Below are 20,651 nucleotides of genomic sequence, written 5' to 3'. Positions count from 1 at the left end.
ACCGTGGCAGGGGTGCCTGGGTGGCTCAGTTGGTTCAGAGTCCGACTCTTGATTTTTGCTCAGGTCATAATGTCACGGTTCATGGGATCGAGCCCTGCATGGGGCTCCACACTGACAGCACCAAGCCTGCTTGGGATTCTCTCTCTCTCTCCCTCTCTCTCTCTCTCTCTTTCTCTCTCTCTCTTTCTGCCCTTCCCCTGCTCATGCTAATAAATAAATACTAAAAAAAAAAAAAAAAAAGAATTCCAAACCATGGCAGACGTCACAATTAAACATGGCATTCTTCCCAGCAGAAAAAGAGAACAATCTCAAAATCCAAAATCCTCAACATAGTACTCCTTCGCCTCTAAAACTGATTACACTTCGCATATCAAGTGAAACCCCTTTGCCCTGGAGCAAAGTAACATTCCAATTAATGTTGTTGTATGAAAATATTCGCTTCATTTCTCCTTTTCAGCACCTAATAGGCTTAAGAGATTTTCTCAAAGGATTAAATATTAAATTCTACAATGAGAATATTGCAGTAATTGACCATGAAGGATATATGTCTTCATGACAGTCTTACAGCTATTCAACTAGTATAACCTGAAAAAGTCTAGTGAGTATGCCAGGAGTAAAGAAAGCCAAAGAAACTATTTGAAGACTAGTCAATAACTATCTAAAAGATCAGTTGTCAGCATAGGCTATTTTTGTTCAATACAGAGTTCAAGGAATCTCTGGATAAAGTCACTGAGCCATGGGACCCATGTACTAGAGAGAATTCAGAGTGGTTGCTGGCCTACACCTTGTTCTGAAGAAAGCTTCCTCTCTTCATCCTAATCCCCACATCCATATGTAAAAGCACCAGCACATTACTCCATCCTCCTAAATTCAGCTATGTGGACTATGGCAGTGGAAACCTCACTAAAATGGAGTCAGAAGGTTCAGCAGAGAAGCTCTCATGTCCTACCACTCATCAACTCCAAATCCAACAGGAAGAGATGCACCTTGCAGGTGGATACTACTCCACTGCTCCAGTAGGAAGATTAATCCATCCCAGCTTCTCAGTTGGCAGTAACCCAGTCACAGCTCAGCCAATGAAAAGTCACTATACTTTGAACTCCCAGTTTACTCCAAAGGACTTTTTGTTTATAACAGCCTTCCCAATGTCACCCTTTTCTTCTACAGAAGAGTGTTCCTCTCCTTTTTCAGGTGGACTTGCCTACAGTTTTGTCATAATTTGCATGTCCTAGATTGCAATTCTCTGCTATTCCTGAATAAACCCATTGTTTGCTATTCCTGAATAAACTGGCAGTCTTATTTTTAAGGTTAACAGCAGGAACACTTTGCCTTAATCAATAGGAATGCCGCCAACTGTTCAGTATCCTATCTCACAAAGATAACCCAGTCAGATTCTCTCAAGAATTTCAAATGAAGACAAAGAACAAATTTGCAAATGAAGGTATTGAGCTAGAATACCTTGTAGATTAGTAAAGACTAGCAGTTTGGGGCCCTAAGCAAAATGAAAAGGCAAAGGAAGCCTACCGAGAAAAATGAAAGAGAGACTACTGAACTCAGAGATAAAGAGAGTAAACTCAGTTCCTGTTTTTAGTTCCCCACTCTAATCTCTGGGAGGCTCAGGTATGCTCTGATGTCTGTTTATGGATGTCCTGTAAACTCCCTATAGTGTCTACAGGAAGGAAGGAAGGAAGGAAGGAAGGAAGGAAGGAAGGAAGGAAGGAAGGAAGGAAGGGATTAGGAAGGAAGGAATTAGGAAGGAAGGGATTAGGAAGGAAGGGAGGAAAGAAGGAAGAGAGTTAGGGAGGGAGGGAGGAAACAGAAAAGTCCCCTCATTACTTAAGCTAGTTAAGCAACCAAAGGACCCAATTTAAATGATTACTTAGAGACAATGCCCCTTGAGTAATAGTCCTATGTGGGATACTAGCTATAATGTGAGCTGTCAAACTCCAACTAAGGTAATTAAAATCAGCCACTTACTGGTTGTAACTAGAAGTCCAGGAACCCTATTGGTTGAATAAACTGCATCAAAAACAGCAATACTTGATTTTCAATATATTTTTAGCAACACAAGATACTCTAATTAAACACCCATCCACTGGAATAAAGGCAAGAAATCGATAACGCTATAAACACTTTAAACCTTTTTTTCTTTCCTATTTCTTTAAACTCTGAAAGGAATGAATGAAAAAAAAATAGCTCTGGGAGTGGACTTAAAGCACAGGTTTTAGCTAGCATGCCTGCTATTAGAACACAACGTGGCCACAGCCCGCATGTATGAGAGCTCTTAGGTAAAGAAATGGTAACCTGGTATCCTACAGGTAATCCGTTTGTTTAGCCCACAGAATATTTGTAATTTGAATGAGCTGGCAATCAGGACATTTCACCCTTTAAAAAAAAATAGTATGTTAGTGTCTTCTGAAAATCTAAAAACCTTCCACCTTCCCAATGGGGGAAGCATCCTCTGGTAAGTTACAGTCTTCCCCACTTACTACCACATTGCTCATGACCCAATTCTTCTCTCACTGCTTCTGTCTCTTTTAGAATATGTGCTATTAATTTCTGCTTTATTGATATAGATCTTCCAATTCACAAACTTGCACAACAAATTTCTGAAAATTTGGGAAAAAATTAGGGAAAAAAAAATGTGATCCTTTGTCTTACAGTCAGTTCATCAGGGCAGACCTTCCCTGCCCTAAGACAAATTCCCTTCAATCCATCTTTTTCCTGTAATATGACCTCACCAGGAACTATTCCAATCCATCAGACAGGGTGGAGAGAAAGGAATCGGGTTCCCAATTCTATTTTCCCAGGAGGTTCCTGTGCCTCTAAGTAAATTTATGGATGCATGTTAAGAGATAATTGGAAGGAAATTATGTTATCTCCATTTGCCAACAGTGTCTGAAACCCAGACCTTGTTTAGAAAAAAAACATTTTTTCAAAAGATGCTTGTCTTTAGGCAATTTGCATGTTTATTGGTAACCTTAGTCACCTTTTCATGATGTAGCTAAAATAAAATCTGTCATGGTATTTTTTTCTGTTATAATATTGCAAGTGATTCAAAATAAAAGTTATATTTTTATAACTACTGTTTGACAACTTGCCAAATAATAATGGAGAAAGAGCTACAGTACAAATATATTTAATATCCTAATAACCTAATTGGAAAAAGCACTACGCTTGGCATGTTAGAAAAGAATACAATAAGAATACTGAATGTTTAATTTCTCTCCAAAAAAAACACATTAATACAAATTAAGATAACTTCATGAAACTTGAATCAATCATAATAAACATAAGAAAAATGGTACAAATACTTGACCATCAACAGACCAGACCAACCAACCCACCAGAGCACATTATCTATTTTGATATTATAGTCTTATCCACTATCCGTTGCCTGGGTTTCAGATCCAAATAAGTATGGGTAGTTGCTATAGTGACAATGTGCCACTTTTGGAACTAGAAGCTTAGTACTACTGAGTACTTATGAGCTTTATAACGTCATTACTTCTTTCCACACTTTGAATCCTAGCTCAGACATGATAACTTCATGCAATGCAATTTCATTCTGCCGATATAAAGTCAGTTTTGTTATTCTATCAAAAATAGTTTATACTTTATCAAGTATAGTATACATAAATGTCAAGAGAATCTATTAACATGCTAAGAATATACATACTCAATAAAGATTGAATTGATAATATTAAAGATGTCAGATTAATAAAATAAATTATATGCCATCATTGGAATATAGTTTTATTATTATAACTAGGCAAGACCATATCTTATTAATTTGTGTCTTAGCTTATTTTCATTAATAATAGTATAACTACCATTCTTCATTTAATATGAAAGTAAGAAAATTTTTTTTAAAAAACACTAAGAAACTCAATTTTATTTTATAACAGATTGATTTATTTTTATTTCCTTTAGGAACTATTCCCACTGATTAAAACTAAGAATTAATGGTATCTAAGGAAAATGTAGTTTGTTGCTAGCAAAATGCTAAGAATAAGGAAAAATAATCTCAAATCAATCAGAGAATATCTCCAGATCATCAAAAATCAGAGCCTGGAAACCCTCATACATTGCTTCTAGTATGGAAAAATGATAACAGCCACTTTGGAAAACACTTTGGCAGTTTCTCAAAAAGTCAGACATAGAACTATACCATACAACCTATCACTTTCATAGGTATCTACCCAAGAGAAATGAAAATAGGTATCCACAAAAGTCTTGCATATGAATATTCACAGAAACATTCATAATCACCAAAATCTGGGAAACGAAATGTCCATCAATTGGTGAATTGGTAGTTTAAAAAAAAAAAATTCATAAAGTGGAATACTATTCAGCAATACAAAGGAACAGATTAATGACACGTTACATCATGAATGAACCTCAAAAACATTACACTAAGTGAAAGAAGCAAGACACAAGAAATCAGGTATTATATAATTCTATTAACATGAAATGGTCAGAAAAGGCAAATTTATAGACACAAAAAGGACATTAGTAGCTATCTGAGGATAAGACTGGAAATTAGCTGTAAATGGGCATGAGGAATCTTATTAAAGAGATGAAAATGTTCTAAAACTAATTTACAGTGATGGCTGCACCATTTGGTAAAATTACTAAAAATCACTGACTTGTATACTTTAAATGCGTGAATTTTGTAACGTAAAACTCATCTAAATAAGTTTTGTCTTCTTATTTAAGTCAGAAAATATCAGAGCTGCAGGGAACCTTGCCAAAACTCTCTATTTGTACAGACGGAGAAAATGAGGCCCAAAGAGGTTAAGCAAACTGTTTAAAGGTCACCTAGCTAGATCATGGCAAAAGCAAAAAAGATCAAAACCTAGCCTCATGCTCCAACTCAGTACCATGTTACATCTACTAAAAAATGTTCAAGGAATTTTTTTAATTATAATAATAATTACACAGAATTCTTTGAGACATGTTCTAGAAACATCAAAATTTGAGAATCAAAAATTGATTAAAATATACCAAAAATCAACAAGTGTATGACATTCAGAAAAGTTAAAGCTACAAAAACTCATTTGTCACTCTTTGAGGCCCTAAAACTTACTTTCAAAATTGGTAATAAAAGAACTAAACATTTTTTTTAACTTTCCAACAGAGGGTGTATTTCGGGGTAAGTAAATGTTGCCAGTTTATAAAAGTAAGCTTCTACTTTACAGAAGAATGCAAATTAATAAATTCAGATGGAATGAAAGAATTAGAAACTATCATTTTGCAACCCCTAATAAAATCATTGGGCAAGAATTATCAATTATTGTGAAGTCCATTAAGTGATAGGGGAGTTAGACATTTTTAGGAAGCAAAATAACACCTCATAGATTACTTTGTTTTAAGGAGAAAAACAAAACAAAATACATAAATTTAGGAGGGAGATCATGATGTCACCAACATAATCAAGCCTTTAGCATTAATGTCTAGGTTTATTAGAAATTCAAGCACTAAAGAGGTAAGCTTAACACCAAGAGAAAGTAGTCAATTATAGAAGGGGAGATATTTTACAGGATAGTAAGTCTCCTCTCTTTAGCTAATCAGAAAGAAAAAAAATGTGTTGGGGGGATGACTATTCTAGATTAGAAGAGACTTGAAATACATAAAAAAAAAAAAGTGTGGTCTTTAACTGGATTATGGTTTGGATAAAACAGCTGTAAAGGTCAATTGGGAGATAAATGGATAAATCTGAAAACTCAGAATATTAGATATTAGAATATTACATAACATTAAGATGTTATAATTAAAACTGATATTTCTGCTATAGAGTTAATATGTTTTTATGGAGATGCATACTGAAGGGTATTTCTGCTATAGAGTTAATATGTTTTTATGGAGATGCATACTGAAGGACTTAGAAGTGGAATATCTATCTAGAGGTCTATGTTCACTTCAAAATATTTCAATGTTTACGAAATAAAAAATTAAAATCCAAGTCTCAACTTCCTAACTCACTGCTGTTTCCATAAGTGTTCATTAATGTATTCATAAGGTATAATAATTACATAGAAAGATCACTTCCATACAGAGGTTGAGAAGTGACCTACGATGAATGATAGCTTTTTTTCTCAGCTGAAAAGAACTCAGAGGTCACAACACAATATGGTTAGCAACATGGTACGTGCAAGGCACCAAAAACCATCGAAGCTGCATGAACTGAGAGCTGTGCCCTCAAAAAGTTAAAAATAATCTAGTAGAACAGCTTCTTGGTGTTTACCACAGAAGAACACGGCTGTTCCAAGATCGTAGCTAAGGCTCTGAAGCGGCAGGCTCACTAAAGCAATCCTCAATTATTACATAAAATCACTTATTCCTTTCTGACTTCACCGCCCCTTACAACCAGTTAACTACTTCCCAAGTTGTGATCAAGTAAAATGGGACACTTATTCAAAAACTCTTCTCTCAAATTAGGGGCGCCAAACTAAAGAAAACCTTCATCATAACCACAAGCTTCTTTTCAAGTGGGGCCTTTAAATCTCACAACGGGGAACTCAGAGACTCCCTCAAACCCTGAAGAGGCTAATAAATCATCTAACCAGACCTCACTGCCTCTTCTTCCCCCTCTCCCTCAAAATCCAAAGGGTGGCGCTGTCCTCACTCCTTCCCCACAGACCAGGTGTGCGCGGAGGTCATCTGCACGATCCGACCAGTAGGGAAGGTCCACCTTCGGCCTTGGTCTGGGCTCTCGGCCGCGCCGCACCGCCCCGCCCCGAGTTACTCCTCTCCCGACACAGCCCGTCCAAGTTAGCCCGAGAGTCCACCCGCCTCCCTCTGCTTAGTGGCTCTCTCTCATAAATCTCAGAAACTCTTTTAACAATACTCTGGGCAGGTGGATCGGCTGAGAAACACCTCGCACGCTGGCACTCTGGCTGAGTCCTTAGCCCAAGAACTAAGAAACTTAGAATGAGAAGCATCACGACCCCTCGTACTGACCCTAGTTCCTCCACTTCCACAGCCTGAACGCCCAAATTAACTAACTTACACTCTTGACGGGGCTCAGTCGCCGCCAGGAGCTGGGACGAGCCGCCTTAGCGCAGGAACCAACCGCGCTTCCCGCCCCGCCCCGCCGGCCTTAGTGCGTCAAGAGTCACGTGCCGCGTCTCCCTTCCCTACCGGCAACTGGGCGCTCCCCTCTTCCGGAAGTCGCGCTTAGCCTCTCCGGGCTCCTCCCACCACCGGTGACGTCAAACTCAGCTTCTACCACTGCTCTGCCTCCGCGTTCAGGCGCGGGGAGGGTTGCCGTTTCCTTAGGAAAAGTCCTGCCGCTTCCGAGGCGCTAAACATTACAGGCGAGCGTTTTGAAGTTACTGAGTATATAGACTTTGGACACGCGTGAGTAGAGTTTAAGGAGTCAGAAGCTGGCTATCTAGAAGCCACACCCGCAGAGGCCTTCCCCCCTCTCCGCAATTTCTGTTGCATTTGGTTCCGCCGAGACCCACGACGGTTCCGCCCCCTTCTTCCTTGTCATTGATGTTGTTGTTCTTGTCAGTGCCGCAGCCCCGACCGCCGGGAGCTCGAACCCGAGCCGGGGCCGCCCGGGTGGCGCGGTGGCGGCGGCAGCGGCTGCGGCTGCAGCAGCTGCGACGGCTGCGGGGGCTGCTCCGGGGACTGCGGGGACGGCCGGGGGCTGGCAGCCGGCGGCGGGGCCGGATGGCTCTGTGCGGGCAGGCGGCAGGCGCCGCGTCGCTGCCCAGCGAGCTGATCGTGCACATCTTCTCCTTCCTGCCCGCGCCTGACCGGCTGCGGGCCTCGGCTTCCTGCTCGCACTGGCGCGAGTGCCTCTTCTACCCTGCTCTGTGGCCCCAGCTCCGCATCTGCCTCCGCGTCTCCCCCGCGGAGCAGCCTCGGCTCGAATTCCTCATGCGCAAGTGCGGCTGGTTCGTGCGAGAGCTGCGTGTTGAGTTCGCCGCCGAGAATTACCTGAGCGGTGGCGGCGGCCCAGGCGACGGAGGCGGCGCGGATCCCGGGACTGGCGGGGAAGAAGTCGAGGCCCTGCAACTCTCAACCCGTTGGCTGGAAGTGCTTCGCACCTACTTAGAGCTGGTGCTGTGCGTGCTGGTCAGCATCCGGAACAACAGGTAGGCTCATCATGGACCTCCATCCATCCTCCTTTTTCCCCTCCCCCTCTCCCGGGGCCCCGTGTCGCTTCCTCCCTCTCGCCCCGAAAAAGATTCAGTGAGGATACGCCTGGCAGCTTTGGCGTTGCTTTCTTTCTTCAGTGACTGCGGGTGTCAGTTCCAACCCGGCGATTTCTTTGAGGCGGGAGGTCAGAACGGGACTCATCATAACACTTTATAAACATTGATGGACTTGGTGTTTGTCAGACATCACTTCTGGCGCCTTCCAGGCACTGTCTCATTCATCCTCTCGGTGGCCCTGGGATGAAGCTGACAGGCGCCGTCATTCTTCATTTTACAGATGAGAGAACTGAAGCTTGGAGGGTGAGGCCTGTGAATGAGTCTTGAGAAAAACAAAACATAACCCAGTGTTTCTGACCCTGAACCTGTCCATTCAAGATAGTTCGTAGTGGGGGAAGAAGTAGGTATACAGCTGGTGTCTCATAGTTACAAGACTGCGTAAAAGAAATCTTTGACAGCCATTTTCTTACCAGGAATAGTTTTCATTAACTGGGCCAGGCACAAAGAGTAGGAGTGTTTGTTAGAGGGGTGGGGGAAGAGCCTGATCATCAGGGTTGGAAGTCCCTCCCCTTGCACTTCCAGACTCAATTTATCCCCAGTGATTCACCTAAAAGTAGCACAGTACAGCTTAGTGTTTGTGTGTGCTAGGGGAACTGGCCAGTGTCTGCAAAGAGTAAGCACATAACTGGCCTGGTTTTGCATCAGGACTTGACTGTCATTCTGGGACTAACTTCCTGTTTTCTGACTTATTATCTTTATCAGCATTTTCCTTTATTTGCCTGTTGTCCTTTCCAAAATCCTATTAGTTTTTTGTATCTGGATATTCTAACCAACCTTACAATTAAACTATGAGTTGGAAAAAAGTTCAAAAGTTCCAAAAGGAGCAACTTTCATAGTAATGATCGTTTAGCAGTTTACAAGTACATTATCTTATTTGATCCTTTCAGTGACCCTGTGAGTTAGGCAAGGCAGCTATTAATCCTATTTTATAGAAAGGAAACTGACGCTTAACAGGGTCAAGTGATAAACGCATTGTCATACAGCATTTTCTACAAGAGCAGTGTCCTTCCTTTTGCAATAAATGAATTGTGTTGAACATCATGAATTATGTTGAACAGGGTTGAGAGAAGATGCTGATTTAATGCTAGGTGGATAGATATAGATATACTGTGTCTGAATCAAGAGTGGGAGGTAAGCAGAAAGCTGCACGTTGTACCTGGAGCGTGGCTCCATCTTTCCAGTGGCCTGTGTATTTCCCCAGCTTTTCACATCGAGCCATAACATTTTCGTATGTTGATTGGATGTAGCAAGAGAGGCTGTTTGAAGCTGTGAATTAGAGACTCTCAGTTGAATGTATGGCTAGAGGACCAAACGACCCAGAGTTTAAAAGATTCAGAGTCAGTGAGCGCTTAAAATACTGATGAGACCAAGAGTGGAAGTGAATTCAGTGAGCACTAATTAGATTTTTCTGTTCTGAGATCAGATGGCACTTCTGAGCAACCATCCAAAAAAAAAAAAAAAAATTGTGTGCCTTTGGTCCAAGTATGATCAAGCCTTACATAGTACCTAGTTCCTTTTAAGTGTTTTAATAACTGGTTGGTTGGATGCATGGATAACGTTATATAGGCAAAATAGTGATATATCACCTCTTCCTTTTGTTAATTCTTCTCTCCCTACTTCCCTTACCACTGCTGGATTTTTGGGTTTTTTTTTTTTCAGCCTTATTGAGATATAATTGACAAATACAAGTGTACCTACCACCTTTATTAGCATCCTAATCTACCTGTCTATATTGCCACCTCCTGCCTGCCCTTTTGGTTCATCTATCACTTCTGTACAAATATAGCACACTGTCATCCCTGATTTTAAGGTATTCTTGTCATTTACTATACGGATGGTGCTGTGTGTTGTGCTGCTTGGTAGCACATTCATTGTATGTGTCTGGAATCAAAGTATAGTGTTATTACATATATTATCTGTACTAATGATATTTCAAAGGGTTTTTTAAAATAAACTATCTTTATGTGCTTGGAAATAAGTTAATTTAACCTTTATTTTTGAAAATGTCTGGAGATATTTCAGTAATATTAAAAGTACTAATATGAATGTTAAAAGCATAAATGGGACTAGTTTTCTTTAAATTGTAACAAATTTGAAAATGTTTTAGATCAAGTTGCTTGTTTGGTAACTCTGGTAAAGCCTATACTTATTTCCTTCTGTAAGCACTTAACCTGTAGACTCAGGGTCAGTAAAGAAGAAAACCATTTCATTTAGAGTTTTTTGGTCTTTCCAAAAACATTAAATTTAACAACTAATGAAAAAAAGGAACATTTAATATTGTTATTTACACTTCCAACTTAAATTTACAGTGGTTTTGCTTTACAATATCTGCCATTTTGTAAGTACCAAAGGGGGTTTGAAACCTACCAGTTCACAAGTATTATGCTTCCAATCTTTGTGGTAAATTCCTTTATATAATTTACACAACTCAGTTATTTTGTTGTGTTCCAGTTATTTTCATGCACCCCAGGAAAAGAACTAAAACTATAACCTTGGATTGTGGGAACTTTTCAAGGGTACTCTTCCAAGAGGATAATTGGCATTGGTTTTTGCTTGATTCCTGGGTTTTATATGCACATGTACTCCCAGAGTGACCATAGCCTCTTTATAGGTATCTTAGGTGTTAGGAACAACTGACGAAGATCAAGGATGTCCAGAAATGTCTCTCAAAGGGTAAAACACAGTCCTCCAGGTTTCAGAGCTCCCTTCCCTTCAGGAGGCTACAATATCTGCCTTTATTGTAAGAAACGGAAAGTAAGAACAGAAATACAGCAGGTATTTCTCATTCATCTGTATTATAAGTTAAATAGGCAGAATTTCTTCTGCAGTTCTGTAAGAAATTGTTCTTAAAAGTTCAAAACAACTCAGATACCACTTTTCGGATTTAATCTAGTTATTGAGTAGTGCTCGTTTGACTACTTGGGAAAAATGAGAGTTCATGGACAATAAAATTAATGATAATAGCTAATAGACTAAGATACTAAAAATACTTACTTTTAAACAGCAGGCATAGGTACATTGCCATGATCTAGTTTATGCTTTTCTAGACTGTATAAGTATTTTATAATTTACTTTGTATGAAATTCTAAATTGGGGGAAGTACTTTTTTTTAAAGATGAGTACTACAGTAGGCCAGAGAGATTTTATACGAGGGTAATTTTCCTCTTAAAAATCTGGGCTACAGCTCCCAACTACATGTATGTAGATTGACCATTTCATGGTTATGTCTGCTTATATAACCTCTCACTAGTAAAAGATCTATTAATAATAGATCTGGGGGGCACCTGGGTGGCGCAGTCGGTTAAGCGTCCGACTTCAGCCAGGTCACGATCTCGCGGTCCGTGAGTTCGAGCCCCGCGTCAGGCTCTGGGCTGATGGCTCGGAGCCTGGAGCCTGGAGCCTGTTTCCGATTCTGTGTCTCCCTCTCTCTCTGCCCCTCCCCCGTTCATGCTCTGTCTCTCTCTGTCCCAAAAATAAATAAAAACGTTGAAAAAAAAAAAAAATTAAAAAAAAAAAAAAAATAGATCTGGTTGTATTGATTTGGCATGTGCAGTGAAGAAGAGTCTTAACACTTTGTATTGTTTTCTCAACATCAGTCTACCAAAATCCAAAAACAGGCCATTTAAAAATACATCTTAGGGGCGCCTGGGTGGCTCGGTTGGTTAAGCGTCCGACTTCGGCTCAGGTCATGATCTCATGGTCCATGAGTTCGAGCCCCGCATCGGGCTCTGTGCTGACTGCTCAGAGCCTGGAGCCTGTTTCAGATTCTGTGTCTCCCTCTCTCTCTGCCCCTCCCCTGTTCACGCTCTGTCTCTCTCTGTCTCAAAAATAAACGTTAAAAAAAAAAAATTAAAAAAAAAATACATCTTAAATTAGGTTAAAAATTCTTTGGACATTTCATACTGTTATCTAAGACAGTAGGAAATACCTTTGAAGATGTTGTGTTCAACAATCCTCAGCCTTATTTTTCTTGAAATATTTTCCTCCACCATAGTGTAGTAAATACATGTAATAATAGCATCTTACTTGTGAGAGCTTTTATTATTCACTTAAAGAAGCCCATTTGAAGAATAAATATTAACATATATCGGGACTCTGACCAGTGTACCGTGTCCAAGAGACGGTTGCCCATAGAGAAGAGAGATGAGATGATGCATACCCAACAGACTCCTTACCTTAAAACTGACAAATTAAAGTGGTTCCATAGGGATAGCCTCAAGGTCATTGAGAAATAAGGAGACTATCCTGTTAAAGAAACTAACCTCCTCAGAGGGCTGCTGAGAATTAGGGTTCTCTGTAGTCCATAGATACATTCTTACAATGACTGAGAACTGATAGATGGAGGATAGGAAATAAAACTCAGCAAAGGATTGTCAAAGTAAAATATTATTTTTTCTGTGTTAAATGAAGCTGTAGAGCAGCTTTTGAATGAAGTGATTAAATTATTTTCATTTTAATATGTTAGTTCTGAGGCAGCCTTGGAAGAGTTCACCCCACTTGACCAATATACATAGGGCCTAAATGATAGCTATTAAAAAAAAAAAATCTGTTTTTTCCTCCAAATATTGAGAGCATACTAGGTGCCAAACAGTGAAGACAAACTCACATTCTCATGGACTCAACATTCTAGAAGAGAAAGAAACAATAAATGAAAGAAAGATTATTTCAGGTGTGAAATAAAATAAAATCTAAATGTAAAAGAAGACTATGTAATAGTGACTAGATGGCAAGGGAAAACCTGTCTGAAAAGCAACACTTGAGATGCAATATGAGTGACAAAAGTCACCAATCTGAAGATTTGAGCAAATACCAAATTAAACAGGAAAAAAAAAAAATTAAACACCAAAGCCTTAGGCCAGACAAATTTTTGATGTGATGGAACAGTAGGAAATTATGGCAGGACCATGAGAATGAAAGTGGGAGGGTTGTCAAGATGCTGTCTGAGTTGTAGAGGGAGAAAGAGATGGAGTTGGTTATGTGGGCTTGTGGAATGAAGTTTGAGCTACATTCTAAGAATAGAAGAAGTCACCAAGAAATATTTAAGGGCAAGAGTAATGTGATCTAATTTGGCTTTTAAGACAATCACTCTGGTTGCTGTGTAATGAATGAACTATACGAGAGAACAAGAGATGATGCGAGGAGACTTGGGAAACTTTTGCAGTAAACTAGACAGACACGATGGTAGCTTAGAGTATGGTTGGAGACCATGGAGATGAAGAAAAGTGGATAGATGTAGAATGTATTTTGGAAGTACAGTCAAGAGGACATTATTCCCTGTAAGAATCACTGATTTCTTGTCCTTAGTATTGTTAAAATGAACTTTTAATAAATAGCATGTTCAATAGCAATTTTAAATGTCAGTCTTAAGCTTTTGTTGTCTGTAATCTCTGGGATGTAAGGATGATGGTGATTCTTAGAAGGTAATTGAGTAAGTGAATTGTAAAGCGAGTGCTAGAAGATTACTTTTAGTTAATGGATCCTAATAAAGCTAATAAAGAATACTATTATAGGCCAATGACTTACTTCAGGTCCCTAAAATTGTGCTGTATAGTTTGAAAGCCACTAGTCACATATAGCTTTTTTATAGCTTTTTAATTTTTAATTTCTTAAAATTAAAGATTAGTTAGGCACACTAGCCACATTTCAAGTGCTCAAGGGGCGCCTGGGTGGCTCAGTTGGTTAAGCGTCCGACTTTGGCTCAGGTCGTGGTCTCACGGTCCGTGAGTTCGAGCCCCACGTCGGGCTCTGTGCTGACAGCTCAGAGCCTGGAGCCTGCTTCCGATTCTGTGTCTCCCTCTTTCTCTCTGACCCTCCCCCGTTCATGCTCTGTCTCTCTCTGTCTCAAAGATAAACAAACATTAAAGAAAAAAATTAAAAAAAAAAAAGTGCTCAGTAGCCCAGTGTAGCTACTGGCTACCATTATTGGACAACATGGAAGAGTATTGCCATGATGACAGAGAGTTGTATTGGACCACTGTTTGCTAAAGTGTTTGTTTTTGTTTGTTTCTTTTGGCTATGATCATTCATTAGCATTTGTGAGAGAAGGAAATATGTTACCGAAAGTGTTATGTGGATACAAACATACTTGGTATTAAACATGGACTAAGAAAAGAATTGGCCTGAAAGAATTTCGTGCAGTGATGTAGATTATTTTAACTTTTATCCGGTTAGAAAAGTAAAATGTTACATTTTATGAGCCCCTTTACAGCACTGGGAAAGGTTTTAACCTTTTTAAGAACATTTCTTTGAAGTACCAAGTTTTTATGTATTCCCTTTTGCCATAGTTCATTAGACTTGCCTGTATTAACTTTAATTTAGGGTGGCTATGTTTTGCATTTTTCCACTGATACTATTTATTTACATCAAAGAAATAATTTGGAGCTTCTGAAATGGAAGGAAATATAGTAGTTATTGCCACCAATGAAGTTCCCCAATTCTGAACCACAAAAGAGAGAACAATAAGGTCATTATGACCAAGATATCAGAAATTTTGGGGTCCCAGTTATATTAAACAGTCCAACAGAAATCCCAGAAAAAGATAAAAGGTTTTCTGGCCTCTGTAGTTAGACCTTGAGGAATATTTCTTAGGCTCATAGGTGCCTAATATTATTTTCAAAGCATTCCCTGAACTAACTCAATGAATCCACAGGCATACCTTGTTTTATTGTGCTTTGCTTCTTATTGCACTTCACAGATGTGTTGTTTTTGTTTTTGTGTTTACAGATTGACATTTTGTGGCAACCCCACATTGAACAAGTCTGTTGGCACCATTTTTCCAACAGCACTTGCTCACCTTGTGTCTCTATGTCACATTTTGGTAATTCTTACAATATTTCAAACTTTTTCATGATAATTAGATTTGTTATGGTGATCTGTGGTCGGTGATCTTTGACGTTACAATTGTAATTATTTTAGGGTGCCACAAACCATTTCCATATAAGACAACAAACTTAATCAGTAAATGTTGTGTGTTTTGACTGCTCCAATTACCAGCCATTCCCTAGCCTTTTTCCTTCTCCTCGGGCCTCCCTGAATCCCTGAAATACCACAGTATTGAAATTAGGCCAGTTAATAACTCTGAAATGGCCCTGAGTGACAGGAAGAATCACATGCCTCTTCCTTTATTTTTTTTTAACTTTTTTTTTTAAGTTTATTTATTTAGAGAAAGAGAGAATGAAGAGGGAGGGTCAGAGAGGCAGGGGGACAGAGGATCCCAAAGTGGGCTCTGTGCTGACAGCAGAGAGCCCCACACAGGGCTCGAACTCATGAACCATGAGATCATGACCTGAACTAAAGTCAGACACTCAATGACTGAGCCACCCAAGTGCCCTTCTCTCGCTTTAAATCAGAAACTAAAAATGATTAAGCTTAGTGAGGAAGGCATGTCAAAGGCCAAGACAGACCAAAGGCTAGACGTCTTGTGCCAAATAGTTAGCCAAGCTGTGAATACCAAAGAAAAGTTAGTGAAGGAAATTAAGAGTGCTATCCCAGGGAACACACAAACGATAAGTGGAACAGCCGTATTGCTGATAAGGAGAAAGTTTTAGTGGTCTGGATAGAAGACAAAAACAGCCACATTCCCTTAAGCCAAAGCCTAATCCAGAACAAGGCTCTAACTCTCTTCAGTTCTGTGAAGGCTGAGAGAGGTGAAGAAGGTACAAAAGAAAACTTTGAAACTAGCAGAAGTTGGTTCATGACATTTAAGGAAAAAAGCCTTCCCCATAACATCAAGGTGCAAGGTATAGTAGCAATTGCTGATGTAGAAGCTGTAACAAGTTATCCAGAAGATCTAGCTAAGATAATTAATGAAGATGGCTACCCTAAGCAACAGATTTTCAACATAGACAAAACAGCCTTCTGTTGGGAGAAGATGCCATCTAAGACTTTCAGAGCTATGGAGGGAGAAGTCATTGCCTCACTTCAAAGCTTCAAAAGACAGCTTGGCTCTTTTATCAGGGGCTAATGAAACTGATGACGTCTAAGTTGAAAACGGTGCTCACTGACTATTCTAAAAATCCTAGAGCCTTTGAAAATTATAGTAAATCTATTCTACCTGTGCTCTGTAAATGGAACAACAAAGCCTGAATGAACAGCATATCTGTTTACAACATGGTTTACTGAATATTTTGAGCCCACTGGTTAGACCTACTACGCAGGGAAAAAAAAATCCTTTCAAAATATTACAACTCATTGGAGCGCCTGGGTGGTTCAGTCAGTTAAGCAGCCAACTTCAGCTCAGGTCATGATCTCACAGTTCCTAAGTTCAAGTCCCACATCTGGCTCTGTCTGTACTGACAGTTTGGGATTCTCTCTCTCCTCCACTTGTGCTCTCTCTCTCATAATAAATAAATAAACTTAAAAGAAATAGTTCATTGACAATGCACCTGTTCACCCAAGAACTCTGATGGAATTGTACAATGAAATTAATGTTGTTTTCATGACTGGTAGTTCAACATCCATTCTGTAGCCCAAGGAGTAATTTTGACTTTCAAGCCATACTATTTTTAAAAATATATATTATAAGGCTATAACTGCCATAAATCATGATTCCTCTGATTATCTGGACAGGGTAAGTTGAAAACCTGGAAAAGAATCACCACTCTAGGTGTCATTAAGAACATTCATAATTCATGAGAAGAGGTCAGACTACCATCATTAAAGGAGTTTGGAAGAACTTGATTCCAATCCTCATGGGTGACCTTAAGGGGTTCAAGATTTTGGTGGAGGAAGTAACTGCAGATGTGGTGGAAATAGCAAGAGAACTAGAATTAGAAGTGGAACATAAAGATGTGACTGAATTAGTGCAAACTCATGATAAAACGTTAATGAATGAAGAGTTGCTTCTTATGGATGGGCAAAGAGAGTGGTTTCTTGAAATAGAATCTACTGCTGATGAAACTGCTGTCACGATTATTGAAATGACAACAGAGGATTTGGAATATTACATAAACTTCATTGATAAAGCAGGATGGTTTGAGAGGATTGACTCCATTGTGGGTAAAATGCTATCAAACAGCATTGCATACTACAGAGAAATAATTTGTGCAATGAAGAGTCAATTGATGTAGCAAACTTTATTGTCTTAAGAAATTGCCACATCTACCCTATCCTTTAGCAACCACCACCCTGATCAGTCAGCAGCCATCAGCATGGAGGTAAGACTCTCCACCAGTAAAAACATTTGGTGAAAGCTCAGATGATGGTTAGAATTTTTTAACAATAAAGGTTTTTTCTAATTTTTTTAAATGTTTGTTTATTTCTGAGAGAGAGACAGAGCATGAGCACAGAGGGGCAGAGAGAGACACACACAGAATGGGAAGCAGGCTCCAGGCTCCGAACTGTCAGCACAGAGCCAGCCACAGGGCTCCAACTTACAAACCATGAGATTGTGACCTGAGCCACCCAGGTGCCTCAGCATAAACTATTTTATAATTAAGGCATGTACACTTAGACATAATACTCTTGTGCACTTGATAGACTACAGTATAGCATAAAAATAACTTGTATATGCACTGACTGGGAAACCAAAAAATTCATTTGACTTAGCTTTTTATTATGGTATTTGCTTTATTGTGATGATCTGGAACCAGACCCATAATATCTTAAAGATATGCCTGTGTATGTGTAGGTTTTTATAAAAGGCTGTCAAAAATTCTCATGGTTGTTTAATTCATAGGGAAATTCTTATGCTAAAAAGAAAACTAGCCCTTTTCATGAAATTTTAATATGCATATATATGTTTTGTAAAACATACAATTTAAATACGTATATTAAAATTGTATGTCCATTTAACTATGGTTGAAAAGGTAATGCAGATAAATGCAGGGGCACCTGGGTGGCTCATTTGGTTAAGTGTCTGACTCTTGACTTCTGCTCAGGTAATGATCTTACAGTCATGGGATCAAGCTGCATGTCAGGGCTCTGCACTATCCAGAGTCTGGTGGGGATTCTCTCTCTCCCTCTCTCTTTGCCACTCCTTCCAGCTCTCGCTCTTCAAAATAAATAAATAAACTTTTTAAAAGTGCATATAACTGGTTTGAGAAAAGAAGTTTCACTTTTCTGGCAAATATGATATTTTAGAGGGATTCCTAATGCATCTTGTACCTAATGTACACCTGTACCCTAAATTTGTAATATGTTAGGTATAGCTAAATAGACCCTAATTTTTGTCATGAACTAAGGTAAATATATTATTCAACAAGTATTTATTGAATGCCAGGCCCTGTTGTAGCAACCGGGGATACAACAGTAGTCAAAGAGTCCTGCCATCATAGAGCATATTCTAGTGGGGGAAAAAAAAAAAAGAAAAAAACAAGTAAGTAAAATATATAGTATCATAGTTCATAATACATGCAGTGAGGCAAAATGAAGCAGTAAAGGGAAATGGGAATGGTGGAAGTAGAAAGGAGTGTTGCTGTGTAAAATAAGGGAATTTAAGAAACATCTCAACCACTGAAATAGTATTTGAAAGAAGTAAGGGAGGGAGCAGCCTTCTGTGTCTCTCTGGAAAGTCATTCTTGGAGTAAGTAGCAGTTAAATGGAGGAACTCAACTGTGGGACTTTGACCAAGGGAGTGCTTAAGTACGATAGCAGAAAATGCCTTGGAATATAGAACACTGCCCGCCACATATGGGGAATGGTGATGTGGAAATCAGTAGCCCTTTATTAGGCTCTTATAAAGACTTTGACTTTTACTCTAAGAGGAGGAGCCATGAAAAAGTTTTGAACTGAGGAGTGACATATATAATATTTCAAAAGGAACATTCTAACAGCACAAACTGATGGTTTCTAGAGGGAAGGGGGATAGAGGAATGGGTAAAATGGATGAAGGAGAGTAGAAAATACAGGTTTCCAGTTATGGAATGAATAAGTGATGGGAATAAAAGGCATAGCATTGGGAATATAGTCAGTGATGCTGTAATAGCATTGTATGGTGACATGGTAACTATACTTTTGGTGAGCATAACATAACATATAGAGAAGCTGAATCTGTTTTGTACACCTGAAACTAATGTAATATTGTGGGTCAACCATACTCAAAAGATTAAAAAAAAAAAAAAAAAGGAACATTCTAGATGCTGTGTTGGAAATCGTTTGTAGCAGGACAAGGGTAGAAGCAACAGGCTGAGTCAGGAGGCCTTTGCAATGATCCAGGCAAGTGATGATGGTGCTGTGGACCAGTGTGGGAGCAGTGAAAGTGATGAGTAGTCTGATTGTATATTTTTATCTGGAGGCCTTCTAGAAGGAGAATGTAAGTATAAGAAATTAGACATAATTGTCCAGCTAATATTATAATGTCCTTTTAATTGCTACTCCCTAAATATGTCTAAACATATTTTTCCTTTGGCCATTTTTATTCATTTTGTTTTCCTTTTGCATTAATGGTTTGTACTTTCTTTAAAAAAGAAAATACCCAGTGTGTGAACAGTTTACTTTCTGAAAATATGGCCTATCTTTGGTATTCAACTCCTTGTACCTCGAAGTACTTTCAAACAGTGCCCTGTTCATATAGTTCTTATGTAAATTTGAGTCAGTCTGTTGAATTGCCCCAGAAACTTCCTGGTCTCCCTTACTGCAGTCACTTGGAATTTTCCTTTCCCTCTTTTCTCCTCCCTCATTTCCTGCTTCATGTAAACCCATTACTTCTTTGAATTTGCTTACATCTGGCCCTCATATGAGCTATGGGCTCAAGATGGTAGGACTAAGCAGAAAGGAAAAAGCAGGTAGTGCTCTACACAAGGATTCTTCCTTCCCTTTGCCCCAAATCACTGGTCTCATCACCTGTAACCATAGGCCCAGATAAATCTGTTTTCCTACCCAGACATTCCTCATGTGTACTCTTCTTCTTTTACATCTCTTAATCTGGGAAAAGGGAAGAAACAAAGCAGAATTGAACTACCTTTTATTCAGATGTTGCTAGTAACTTCAAAAAAGAATCTCATTCTTAGAAACCTCAAAAGGACTATTTTGGTTAAAGGCGAAGGAGAAAGGTAATCACCTGAAGCAAGAGACTTTGCTCCTCCATAGCTTACACCCACCTTCTCAAGCCTAACACCCTCCTGATACCAAACTCCTATTAGAGTCACTACTACAGTCATGGGGCTCGGTAAGACCCAGTTGTATTGCCAGCACTGCAAAGAGCTGAATACATGTGTTCCCCTCAAATGCTAAACTAGTTTTCCCAGAGAAACAGCAATATTAAGCAACCATAAGGATATGTACCATTATTATTCCTATTTACAGATGGTGAAACTGAGGCACAGAGTAAAGTGAACTTGCCAGTTACACAGAGAAATGACTGCCTGATTTTCTAACTCTTTTAATGAAATTTTCAAACACACGCAAAAAATAGACACAAAGAACCTATCATTCAGATTCAGTCATTAAGGATTTTGCCACATTTGCTTTCTTTTATCTTAAGTG

At 39.2% G+C, this 20,651-nt stretch overlaps 1 protein-coding gene across 3 annotated transcripts in view; it reads left to right on the top strand.

The window, feature by feature from the left end:
* The first annotated feature begins 7,229 nt into the window (after positions 1–7,229).
* FBXO33 (F-box protein 33) overlaps positions 7,230–20,651 on the top strand; it is a 44,868-nt gene continuing 31,446 nt past the window's right edge. The window contains exon 1 of one of the 3 annotated variants that reach the window (XM_019426081.2): positions 7,230–8,108. In XM_019426081.2, coding sequence (XP_019281626.1) covers positions 7,501–8,108 — 608 coding nt within the window. In that variant the 5' untranslated portion in view covers positions 7,230–7,500. The remainder of the gene's footprint in view (positions 8,109–20,651) is intronic. The other 2 variants (XR_002074327.2, XM_019426080.2) reach the window with 2 other exon arrangements.

Source organism: Panthera pardus, unplaced genomic scaffold (genome assembly GCF_024362965.1).
Source record: "Panthera pardus isolate Hobbes unplaced genomic scaffold, ASM2436296v1 HiC_scaffold_24, whole genome shotgun sequence".
Classification (NCBI taxonomy): Eukaryota; Metazoa; Chordata; class Mammalia; order Carnivora; family Felidae; genus Panthera; species Panthera pardus.
The sequence above is the reverse complement of the archived record's forward strand: the minus strand, read 5'-3'. Positions and strand labels throughout refer to the sequence as shown.